This window comes from Lepidochelys kempii, chromosome 10 (genome assembly GCF_965140265.1).
Source record: "Lepidochelys kempii isolate rLepKem1 chromosome 10, rLepKem1.hap2, whole genome shotgun sequence".
NCBI lineage: Eukaryota > Metazoa > Chordata > Testudines > Cheloniidae > Lepidochelys > Lepidochelys kempii.
This window is the reverse complement of record NC_133265.1, coordinates 34,754,658-34,767,625: the sequence shown is the minus strand read 5'-3', so window position 1 is coordinate 34,767,625 and position 12,968 is coordinate 34,754,658. Positions and strand designations below refer to the sequence as shown.

Here is a 12,968-nt window from a genome sequence, read left to right as displayed (position 1 = left end):
TGCACAAACACCTAAAGTGGAGCATCCATAGGGACATCACTCAAAGAAGAACTCCAATTTCCAGTGACACTAAGTGTTTAAATGGCACTTACCAACTGACTGTATTTATCTGTACCCCATAGGCCTACTACCCACCTTTACTCCCCAAGCATAGGGCCTGGTATCTTCTCAGACTTAGAAGTCTGATCCAATTTGGGCCTGGGTATTAGGTAAGAGGGCCTGTTTTCCATGTCTTCCAGCATGCCATAGCCCCAAGAGGGAATGCCCATTTCCCTGGGCAACTAATGTATGGGGAACAGAAGGTGCTAGCCGGGTGCTCATGCTACTCCTTTCCAAAGGCTAAAATCTACCCACATCTGCTGAAGCCACATTGCAAGGGAAGTGGGAAGCTGAAAGATGAAACTGCACAGTGGCTCCTAGAGACCTCCATCCTGTAGTTCTAGAGTGGGCAAGAAGGAGCAAGTCATAGGTGATACACTACATCTCCTTTAAAAAGCAGCAGGTGCCCCAGACAATGTGTTGCACACTGCCCAGCTGCCTGAAAGGATATAACCACAAATCCTAGGCAATATGGCCCCACGATGGGATGGGCAGAAGTTACCAGACATGACCCCAGACTATAGGCTCAGTGGGACAAATTCAGCTCTAGTGTGCTTCTGTTTCTATCAATAGGCTTAGACCAGGGCTGCATCTGGCCCTGTACGTTTGACACAGATTAAGGAAGGGAATTGTTCATTCTCAGAACATGGTCGGCTAAGAAGCAATGGTCTCACAGTAAAGGAAAGTTTAGGTTAGAAATAAAAATAAAAATTCTTAAGCGTAAGAGAAGTTAAGCAGAGGGATATATGTTCAAGGCACCATCAATGTGGACAGGCAAAGAGAAGTTAGAGAGAATCATAGAATATCAGGGTTGGAAGGGACCTCAGGAGGTCATCTAGTCCAATCCCCTGCTGAAAGCAGGACCAATCCCCAACTAAATCCTCGCAGCCAGGGCTTTGTCAAGCCTGACCTTAAAAATATCTAAGGAAGGAGATTCCACCACCTCCCTAGGTAACGCATTCCAGTGTTTCACCACCCTCTTAGTGAAAAAGTTTTTCCTAATATGACATAGGCAAAAACAGAGGTCAGTTCTGGTGGGTCCTACTCGGAGCGGATTGTTTTTACGCAGTTACAGCTAGCTAATATTTTGGTTTTGTAATGTTACTATGATCCTTTGAAGGAAGAGCAGGCTCCTCTGAGCGAGTTCTAGGGTCTTTCTGCTCCTCCAGGTCCTTGAGAATCTTGTCTAGATCCCACTTCTCGATATCCTGAAAGAATAAAACCAATGGTAAGGGAAAATTCATCCCCAAGAGATTATTACAAAGGTAAAAATCACAAAGGCCTATACTCCATGGGATAAGTTCTCCTGAGTACCTTTACCATGCAGAAGTATCTGAATGCATGAACAGCATATGGACACCTGCCTTCATGAACTCCGCCAGTGTCATGTTGCTGTCATTCCCCAGCAGAAGAACCTGTACTCCACTGGAGACATGGGTCCTATAGGATGGACCTACAAAACTTGGCATGGCTATCTAGAAGAGGGGAGCTACTGCCTGGTGCCTCCCATTGTCTGCATTCAACTGCAATGACTGAGCAGATCTGATGTGACCAAGTGCAATCTAAGTGCTGAGAGAGCCTAGCTGGAGGGACTGATGCTCAACATGATAAGAGTGGAGGAACTTCCTGCCCTATCTGAAGAAGCTGCTGAGTCTGGGATGGATGCAGTAATATGGACTGAATCAGCACCTCCTCAGGGTCAGAAATACAAGACCCATCTCTCTAATATCCACCTGACATCCCACTCCGCTTACTGTGGTCACCCTCTCCCCCAACCTATAACTCAGTTCCAGCAGCTAAACACACGCTGGAGTCCCTTCCTAACAGCTGGTCCCTCCTTCCCTCTCATGCCAATCAGCAACACAGATTCAGCCCAAGTCTCAGTGAAATGTTAACACTGTGTTTCCTATCAGATAATGCATCCCACTCCCCACACCCACTTCTGCAGCGGGCTCCTCCTTTCAGGATCACTGACCCCTATAAAAATAAACGAGGAAAAATCATGAAGGCAGAGAGACAGTCAGGTGGATCATGCCCTCTTCTCTTCCAAGAGCAAGGATACAGAGCCTGATCCTGAGAGGTGCTGAGCACTTGTAACTTCCACTGATTTCAAAGGGAGCTGTGGATCCCCAGCAACTTTCAGGATGAGGTATGTAGCCCCCTTCCTTGGTTTTCTCCCTGTTCTACCTTACTTAAAGGCAGATGGGTTCCTGCCCTAGGAACACTATTTCTACAGCACAGCCAGCAGCAACCTGGATCTCAGAATTGGTTGTCCAATAAGTAAGTGGGATGGCCTCAAATTATTCATCACCATATATAATTAGCTATGTGCACTCTTCCCACAATTTAGGCTGGAGAGGAGCTAGCTACATGGAGGAGGAAGTTAGCAAAGCAGCAAGCCAAGCAGGCCACCATCCTCCTCTTCTACTTTTCAGTGAGGAGAGAGAGTTTTCAACTGCAACCTTAGCTCAAATGTGCTGGTCAACAAATGCACCCAGGAGTTGTAAGCAGAGATCTGCAGCTTGGCAAGCAAACACTAAAGCCCAAAGGTGCCTAAATACCTTTGAGGATCTGGGTCTAAATATTTACATACCCCTTCTTCAGACCAGGTTTGTGTTTTCTTGGGCTGCTAAACAGTAAGATGTTTCCCAGCATGCAAATAGCCATCCTGGGTCTGCGCTGGAATTCATGGGATATCAGTGGCTCACTAAAGTTCAACATTCACAGCTCTTTACTTTATATACTGAGGAGAAACATCGTCTGGTGGCTAAATATCAGGAAATGTCAGAATTTACCGATTCCTCTCAAAGCCTTCCTTGGGCTTAAAAATGCAAATACCAAAATACCCAACCTGCCCACAATGCTCGCTTTATTATATTACTAGTCATTTACAGACAGCTTTTCATATAGAAAGTGTCTGTCCTGACTGTGACTTAAGGCACAACATTAATTAAAAATATACCTGCTTAAAGTAAAGACACTAGGCTTGGATCCTTCATTACATTCTACATGGAGACACCACTGCATCCATCCTATTGATGTCAATGGGTGCCACTTGAGCATAATGAATAGCAGGATCTTGGCCTAAATTGTATTAAAAACTAAAATATAAAAGAAGCCAACAGCTGACTACTCCCTAATTATAAAACCAGGTCAGTATTTTGAAGACTCAACTTAGGTAACTATTTTTGAAAATTTAGGCCTTATACAGTTACTCATTTATGGCATAAGAACATAAGAACGGCCATTCTGATCAGACCAATGGTCCATCTAGCCCTGTATCCTGTCTTCCGACCGTGGCCAATGCCAGGTGCTTCAGAGGGAATGAACAGAACAGGCAATCACTGAGTGATCCATCCCCTGTTATCCAGTCCCAGCTTCTGACAATCAGAGGGCTAGGGACACCCAGAGCATGAGGTTATATACCTGACCATCTTGGCGAATAGCCATTGAAGGACCCATCCTTCATGAACTTATCTAATTCTGTTTTTAATTCTGTTATAGTTTTGGCCTTCACAACATCCCCTGATGATGAATTCCACAGGTTGACTGTGTGTTGTATGAAGTACTGTACTTCCTTTGCTTGTTTTAAACCTGCTGTCTATTAATTTCATTGGGTGACCCCTGGTTCTTGCGTTATGTAAAGGGATAAATTACACTTCCTTATTTACTTTCTCTACACCATTCACGATTTTACAGACCACTATCATACATCGTTTTAGACGTCTCTTTTCCAAGCTGAAAAGTCCCAGTCTTTTTAATCTCTCCTCATATGGAAGCTGTTTCTTATCCCCAATCATTTTTATTGCCCTTCTCTGTACCTTTTCTAATTCTAATACATCTTTTTTTAGATGGGCTGACCAGAACTGCATGCAGTATTCAATGTGTGGGCATACCATGGATTTATATAGTGACATTAGGATATTTTCTGTCATTTTATCGACCCTTTCCTAATAGTTCCTGACATACTGTTAGCTTTTTTGACAGCCTGCAATTGAGTAGATGTTTTCAGAGAACTATCCACAATGACGCCAAGATCTCTTTCTTGAGTGGTAACAACTAATTTAAATCTTATTTTGTATGAGTAACAGGATCAGGCACTTAACACGAAAGAACTTGCAGATTGATTTTTCTCCCCCACTGAAACATATTTTCAAATGTCATTTTTTAGTAAAAACATACCTGTCCAGCCCATAAAATAATAGCATCGGGACAATGACTATTTAAAAATATTGATGACATTTTGAAAAGGAAGTTGGCTGTCACTTACATTGTAACTGCATAGCAATTACACCACGCACACACTAATTAGCTTCATTCTAATATTGTAAGTTGCAGCTAAAAGTCTGATTAAGGACAAAAGTCTGATGATGGCTACAAACTGAAACCTGTGTCAGTGACATGAAACTAGTCATGGCTCAGCAGCTCCTCCTGAGATTTCTTGGTCTGGAAAGAGTGAGGAGCATCTCTCAAGAGGGAGTGACAGACAGACAATGGAGGTTATTATAATGAGAACTGTGTTAGATCTCAGCACTGATACAGTTTTATCAAAGGATCTCAGTGAAAGCTCTGAATTTACATGTTCGCTGTAATTATGGTGTCATTGGCAACCAGCTTCTTTTTAAATGATATTAAAATAATATATTTAAATAATAATAATAATAATAATATTTAATAATATTTAAATAATATATTAATATAATAATATATTTAAATAAATATAAACACTGATGTATCATGTACATAATTATATTGTCAGGTCCACTCCCGCACATCCTTATCACATGAGCAAAGACTATTATAGGGTGTCCGATAAGGCCCGGCAGCAAAGGGGTTAAGGGTTTGCAGGATTTGACTGATAATAAAAGAGATGACTTGTGAAAGTCAGTCTATGAGATATGCCTCTTTAAGTGAGTTACTATGGCCCCAAACCAAAGCACAGATTTAATTTTAAGCATGAGTAGTTCCATTGACTTCAATGGGGCTTCTCATGCTTAAAGTGAGGCATGAGTTTAACTACCTTCAGGAGCTGGGGATTAAATAGGGGCTAGTTTTCAAAACCAGGTTGTAAACAGGTCACCTCCTGCACACCCCCTTGTGGCCAGGGATGGCCCTGCATCAGCCCCTGCCTCACTTTTCCCCTCAAGGGCCCTCTTCAATAACTCACAGATTCTTTTGCCCTTCTTAGGGTCTCATGTATTAAATTAACAAATACTCAAAAGAGAAGTTTTCCAGTCCATCTGTTTACCCCTCTTATCAGGTCACTCCCAGGCCTTTCATACCTGTAGTCTCACATTTCTCTGGTGGAGCCTATTTGCTCAGTACTTGCAACCTCTGTACTCCACTCAACTTCCCCAGCCCCAAGCTTCCTGCTGCTGTTTACAGAGGAATCAGTTGATCTCTGCTCAGGTGCGCCTCCTTAGGAACTAGGGTTGGCTGACCAAGGCTTCTACCCCTTAATGCACAAACCACCCTATTACACACATGCATAAGTTGTGTATACAAGGGCCTGATTCTGCTCTTTTACACCAAGGTAAAATCCACTGAGCCTGACTCTTTCACTTATGCTGGTGCAAATCAAAAGTAACTCTACTGACGTCAACGGGTTGTACTTGTGTAAAATGGATACTGAAAGGACAATCAGGCCCATTGACTTGAACAGAGATACTCCCGATATCCACTAGTAGGGCTAAGATCAGAATTAGGCCCAAAAATGCTTGGACAAAGTCTACACAGGGAATTGCTGGCTCAAGCTAGGCAGCTCAGTGCACAAAAAGGCAAGTGCGTGTATACTATGCATATGTAGTTACGGTTATGTTTTGAGAGCGCAGCTTCAATACTGATTTTTGTAAATTTGTCCTGTAAAGTTTGTGGCATGTTGAAGAATCTGTACTTTGACCCCACTGAAGGCTCTGAACAGAAATCCAAAGGTTCTCATGGTAGTCAGCCACGAGGCAATGTATTTTAATTTATTAAATAAAGAACTGTTAATTTTCTATTTTAGCACACAGGTTGCTATCTCATGAGTGCTACACTGACCCTGGGGAGCTGGTAGACCAGAAGAGCAGCAGCCAAGGGTAGGAGACTGGATCATGTCTCCTAGTCTGATTTCTCTCACAGTCACCAAACAAGAAGTTTCTGTTCCACTGATGTTAAAATTTCTCTCAGACAATCATATTTCAGCTGCAATTCCATGACAGCAGCAAGTCACCGACCCCACCAATTAAGCTTCAAAAACTGGTACCCCAGTAAAAGAAATGGGGAAGTTCTCAACACTGTTGATGTTACTGTCTGGCCATGACAAATATACCTCTCGTTACAATGTCAGAACTCTCTGCAACCAGACGGCTAGAAAGATCACCACGCATTGCATCCACATCAGAGATTCTGTGCCCTGTGTCCTTGAACATGGACACTCCCTGTTCTGATCAATGAGATTAACTTCCAACATGGCTTACTTGTACCTTTAAGGCAGGGCCTGCTTTTTTTGTTCCAAGTTTGTACAGCACCTAGTACAATGGGGCCCTGGCTGTGACTGGGGCTCCTAGGTGCTACTGCAATATAAATTCATAATGACATGGTGTGTGCAGAATTGGATATTCATATTCTCTTATTGTCAATGAACATTCTGCACCTAATGCATTATCCATCATGCTAGATACCTAAGCAATCACTGAAGAAAACTACCCCTTTGCCCCACCTACCTGCAATGAAAAGAGCATCAGCCCTCGAGGGTGTTCAGCTGAAGTGGCTCCTTGCTCATTTTCTGCTTTAGTGATTCTTTCTAGATTGTCACTGATAGTCTCCAATGGTGATTTTGTTTTTAGTTCTGAATTGCCTCCATCTCCAGACGGTGCCTCTAAGGTCACCTTAGAGAGTATTTTTGTTTCTATCATCTTTCGTCTCTCTTCACTGTTGTTTGCATTTACAAAATATGGCCCTTTCATAGACAGTACTTTATTAGTCCAAAAGTCTTTTGTTTCCCTGTCTTTTCCATTGCCCAGTTCTTTCCCTCTGAGAGTTTGATCTGTAGGATCTGCAAGGACTGCTCTCTGTTGGCTTGAAGTTTCTTCAGGCAGGTTAGGAAAAGCATATGTCTGATCTCTTACCAATGATACATTTTCTCTTCCCACAGCTTGGGTAACATCCATTTCTTTCTGAAGATCTGAACTTTCTAGGTCTCCATTCCAAGTCTCTCTGGAGTGTTCCACAGATTCTGATATTTGCTATAGATACAGAAAATGCCCCACAGAAGAGACAATCATTCCCCTCACCAAAGCAATAAAGAGACATACAATAAACCAAGTAGAACTGATTGGCTGATGGAGGTTCAAATTGAGTGGGCATCTAATAACTGCCTGGGTCAGGTCTCATCTCTGAGATTTGTTACAAAGCAGAATGAGATTCATTTTGTAAAAACAGTAACTGTAGGAAGTGCTGGATGCACCTGAAACCCCTTTAGCCCAGTGCCTTGTTATTCTGTGTTATTGCTTACATACAGATCCCAGCTCAATAGGAAAGCACAAGAAGCTGGTGTCCTGAGGCCAAAATACTGGAGCTGGCCTGCTCCCCAGCTAGCTTTCTGTAATCAGTGAGTTTCATCACTCCAGGTGCAATGTAATCCCTTTATCTATGAATGGTTCTATGCCCAGTTTTTAACGTCATACAATTACTTCTTGATATACCCACCCTAACTACTTCATCTCTAGTTTCTGTATATGGAGTATGGTAATTGGAGACATTTCACACAGTGAAAGGCTTGCAAGTTAACCTGCTGCATAGCCTACTTTTAATGCTTGGATGATGTATGGCTTCACAGATCATCCTATGGGTAGGAGCTGGTCAGTGGCTGAGGGACAATTATCTATTGTAGAAAGGTTCATAGACTCAGTGTTCTACAGTGTTTTCCCTAACAAATCAGTGTCTCCTGCAATGCATACATCATAATTCCTGACAAGTACGTACTGCCTGCATCTCCACCTGTCAGCTACTACTGCAAGACAGCCAGCATCATCTCCATCATAGAGCAGGAGCTCATTCAAAACCAGGCTCATTTGATTTTGGGGACACTGAAGGGCTCCTTGGGAGAGAGCGTGACCAGGCCAGCGAGGGGAAGAAAGAGGGCCAGAGCCTTTGGGAGGGAGAATGAGGATCCACACTATAAGCCTCTAAAGAAAGGACCCACCCTCCCGACAGACGGTGGGCAGAGAGTAAGGGGATAACAAGAGGAAGTGCAAGAAGGTGGGACTAAGAGAAAAGGGCCCAGATCCCAAGAATAGAGAGACAAAGTGAGCCTACAAAAATAGATGAGGAATAGAGAGAGAAAGAGAGACGCAGACCCAAGATGAGAAAAAGGGCCCAGGTACTTATATCACACAGTGCGACCTAAAAATCTACTGTAATATTAAGTAGCTGCACTGCCGACAACCACAGAATATATGGCTGCAGTAGTACAGTCAATAACCTGCATGTCTGTGTCTCCTGGAGAAAGATCTGTCAGTTCTTCCGACAAGTCAGGAATCAGATTGGGTAGATCTCGCTGGAAGATGAACAGCTCCCCATCTTCATCACAATCAGACTGCCATACAAAACAAAGAAATGAAAGGAAGGGCCAGCACATTTATACAGATGTTTCATGAGGGCATAAGTCATTTCTTTATCTCACAGTTAGCTATGGTGTTGAGGGATATCCTGCTGAGTCATATCAGTGGAGTGTCAACTACTCTACATCCAAAGAGTCTGAGATAAACTCTCTCTTTGGTGACTTAGCACATTAACGGGCTTCAATAACAAGAGCTAGATAAAATATTGGGTATGAACCCATGTCTAGTGAGATTAATGGCAAAAGTCCCATTCATATCAATGGGGACAAAAATAGGTAAGTATTCCAAAGCTTGAGAGGTACTGGGTTATCTGCAAATCCCAGTGACTGCAATGTCCAGTGCAATATCTAGAATGTACAAGTAGAAACCATACTTTACACCAAATGGAAGAATCAACACCCCCACATCAGGCAGACAGGCTCCAGCTTTCACTTTGCCTTTTATACCGCAAGGCATATCATCTCCAGTAACTCTTTGGGCTGGCAAATCCTGACTCCCTGGTGAGATTATTTTTCCTCCCCCTGCACTGCACAAGTTTGCTCTAGTCTTAATGAAATGCACATTAGGGGTGGCCAAAGTGCCCCCATTGATTGTATAACACAACCTGCCACTGCCCTCTTCAATACTAGAGCATACCACATCGAGATTACAGGTCTCAGGTGCAGCAGTATCTCTTGTTCTGAGCAGACACGGCTCAGATCAAGATGGAGCATTGCAAGCTGTGACATAGAGTCTCGGTAGGCTGCAGTTTTGTATTAAATATGAGGGGTACTGCAATCAGCTCTACTTTATGTAAATTAAGGACCATGGTCAAGCTACAGATAACATTTCAGTAGGATGCTTGCTCCAGATGCGTAGAAACAAAGAATGTTTTTGTATGAAAGAGACCTTGGACTGACTTACTATGAAATTAATATATGACACCATGGTACAAAAAGATCTTTTCAGTCATACTGTTATTAGTTATTTGTTTCAATAGCACCTGGAAGCCCTGACTGAGATCAGGGCCCAAGTAAGAGGCAGTCCCTGCTCTAACGAACATACAGTCTAACTAGACGTGATAGACAAAGGGTGGGATGGGAAACAGACATAGAGAAAGAAAGTAATTTACCCAAGATCACACAGCTTTTCAGAGGCAGAACCAGGAACAAAAACCAGGTCATCTGGGTCCCAGTCCAGTACCCTATCTCCTAGACCACATTACCTCTTATGAGCATGATTAATGTCCACGTTGAAAGTTCCCTCATCTGTGCTACTCACAAGATGATCTCTGTATCACTAAGCCACACCCTAAATCTGAAGAAATAGTTTCCTTTGATGGTAAAATTAAGCTTCCTTTAAAGTTAAATAGGTTTGAAAACTATTATTACTTGTGTGTTCTCTGAAAATAGAGGTCTTACCTGGGCAGAATCACCAATACTTAAGCCAGGTCCCCATGGTCAAGGGATCACATCACAAAAGCCACTACAGTTCCTCCTTGCTGGTACTGTGCTGATCCAGGCCAGCTGCAGCCTTAAAGCAGATTCTCCTAATTGGCCCCTTTGTACTTAATCCTTTTACTTGCTAGGCTGGGAGAGGTGAACAAGCAATGTTCCTTCCCCTGTTGGAGTCTTCTGTTATGAGAGGGGAGGCAGCCTATATGCTACCTTCCTCCCAGTTAGCTGGGAGAGAGGGGATCCTTGCCCCATCCTGCACTACAAGTCTTCTGACCCCAGGCCCTTAAAGAAACAGTATGGTTCTTGGCAAGCATTAATTATTCTCCCAGGACCAACTTCTTCTCTGCCAACTGTTCCTGCCCTTCCCAAGCATCCACTCAGAAAGTCCCAGAAACATTAAGGGACACACCATGGAACAGGGGTAGATCCACAAAAGGATTTAGCTTCCTAACATTCATTGATTTCAATGAATGGTAGGAGCCAAAATACCTTTGAGGATCGGGGCCCTAGTCCCTATTACCCTTAAAGTAGACAGTCACCCTCTTAGAAGTACAAAAGACATGCTTGGAAAATAATAATGCCATATAGCTCTTATGCAGCACTTTTAATCTGTCAGTCTCAGTGTGCTTTACACAAAGGATGGTAAGTATCATTATCCCCACTTTACAGATGGGGAAACTGAGGTGCACTGGGTAGGGTGGGATGACTCTTCCACAGTCACACAGCGAGTCAGTGGCAGAGCAGCAAAGAGAACCCAGATCTTCTCTCTGCCAAGGATCATATTTCCATGATCTTCAGCCACAGAGAGGCATGTTCGGAGTCTTTCTGCCAGGCTCTAACAGTGCTACAATTAATACCCCAGCAGAATGAAGTAGAACAACAAAAGAAATTCCATTTAAATGTGGTTATTTGCGTATTTCATGGTGTGCTTTTTGTTAGGCAGATGAACAACACAGGAGGCCTCATGCTGCGAGATGCCAGTGCCGCTGACTTCAATGAGAGTTGAGGATGCTCAGCACATTGTAGACTCAGGCCTGAGTTCAGTAGTGTTTGAGATGATGAAAACACAAGGGGGAGAATGGGCGCAGCAGTCTGACAATTACAGAACTCCTGGACTAACACCCACTACAGCACTGCTCCCAGCAGATGAGCGGTCCATTGAGAGTAGCGCTGGCTACTCAGGAGCTCCTCACTAATGAGGTGATCCTCAGCTGCTGCCATTCAGAGAGCCCTTTGTGGAACATAGTGAGGAAGGATGCTGGACAGCAATGCTTACCGTAGAGGTGTCAGACTCCAGAGATGGGATTTGGTCTTTCACTGCAGAGAGGATGGCCCCCCAGTGTAAGGTTCTGTTACCCTGGAAAGGGGTTGTAAGATCCTCAGATGGATCCTCTTTTTCCTGGCTTTGTCCTTCTGATGCCATTTGAAACAGCTCCCATATAACCAACTCACAGGCAAAATGGCTTCAGCATATGCCACTAAAGAAAACAGAGGTAGCGTCAGCACAGGGTAGGAATGGATCCCATGTGCATTAGCCTCAACTTAATTCTTGGGAGTCCTATCATTCTGATTGTTATACGGTCAGCAATACCCCAGCATTGGACATGATCTACAGTATAGTGGATTATATGGAGACTGTCTTTCTACCTGAGTCCCATGAGGCTGACATCTTTGTGCCCCTGGCATAATTTAGAACAGCCTCACAGCTGTTCTAAATTGTGCTGGCTTCTAATAGCACCCTCACACGTACCTCAGTTCACCCCTTACACTGGGAGAGGGGCAGAAACGGGTGATGTGAAGTTGGTACTGCCAGCTCTATGCCAGTCAAAGGTTCCCCCATACCAAGGGAATGCTTTAAGTATATTTTGGGTTGCGAGAATAGCACAAAGGGGATACAAAGATCTGCCCTTTGGATTTTGACTTCTCAACATTTTTATGGAGAGTGGGTTCTTTCTTGGCTTCTTCCTACAGTCCATTAAGAAGGGGTATTTCACAAGGGGCAGTGGAGGCTGCCTCCTTGCTCACTGGATAATTAATACTATTTGGGAACCTTTTTGTTTTCAATTTGTGATACAATCATATGATTTCCACAGGAATTGAAAATGGGAGTAAATCTGTTCTACCTGGTAATTGAGGTTGGGAGGCTGCTATTGTATGGAACTCAGTCACTGATTTAATTATGCTTATGATTATATTATCCTTCTTAAATCATTTGTATTGCCACGGGTTGACAGAGTGTTTTAAATACAGAGCAAGGTTCATTCTCTGCCCAGGGAGCTTACAATTTAAGATACACAAGGCGAATAACATGCCTGTGAATGCTTTGCACATCATCCATCTAATATGTCTCCTTTATCCATATCAGACAGTGTTGAGTTTGCATTGCATCTGATGCCTGACATGGGGCTGGATTTATGTGGTGAGATTAGCACAGGAATGACGTCACCTCTAGAGAATGAATGGGAGCTGCTGAGTGCAAGATTATTCCCACGGGGCTGGGATGAGTTGTTACCGGGGTTACTCCCCCATATAGAGTTCCCCGTATGAAACCCAAGATTTCTGTCATAGGTGGAGATAGTAACAGGAAACATAGGAATAGCCTGACTGGACCAGACCCACTGTCCATGTAGTCCACTGGCCAGCAACAGATGCTTCAGTGGAAGGTGCAACCACCCTTGTATTAGGTAGAAGTGAGAATCGACCGTTCATTTTAGGTTATTCCCCTACTAATCCCTAATAGCTAGAAATTGCCTTAAAACCTGAATTATGACATTTAACATCTCTTCCAAAATTTGTTAGCATTATGACAATTCTGGATATTCTTGCTACC

The 12,968-nt window shown here is 43.4% G+C and overlaps 1 protein-coding gene across 10 annotated transcripts in view; it reads right to left on the bottom strand.

Moving 5' to 3' along the window:
* DNAAF8 (dynein axonemal assembly factor 8) overlaps positions 1-12,968 on the bottom strand; it is a 151,494-nt gene that overhangs the window by 137,144 nt on the left and 1,382 nt on the right. For all 10 annotated transcript variants that reach the window (XM_073362825.1, XM_073362831.1, XM_073362826.1 and 7 more), the window contains exons 2-5: positions 11,415-11,616; positions 8,564-8,677; positions 6,804-7,325; positions 1,205-1,307 (exon numbers count right to left, since the gene is read on the bottom strand). In XM_073362825.1, coding sequence (XP_073218926.1) covers positions 1,205-1,307; positions 6,804-7,325; positions 8,564-8,677; positions 11,415-11,561 — 886 coding nt within the window. In that variant the 5' untranslated portion in view covers positions 11,562-11,616. The remainder of the gene's footprint in view (positions 1-1,204; positions 1,308-6,803; positions 7,326-8,563; positions 8,678-11,414; positions 11,617-12,968) is intronic.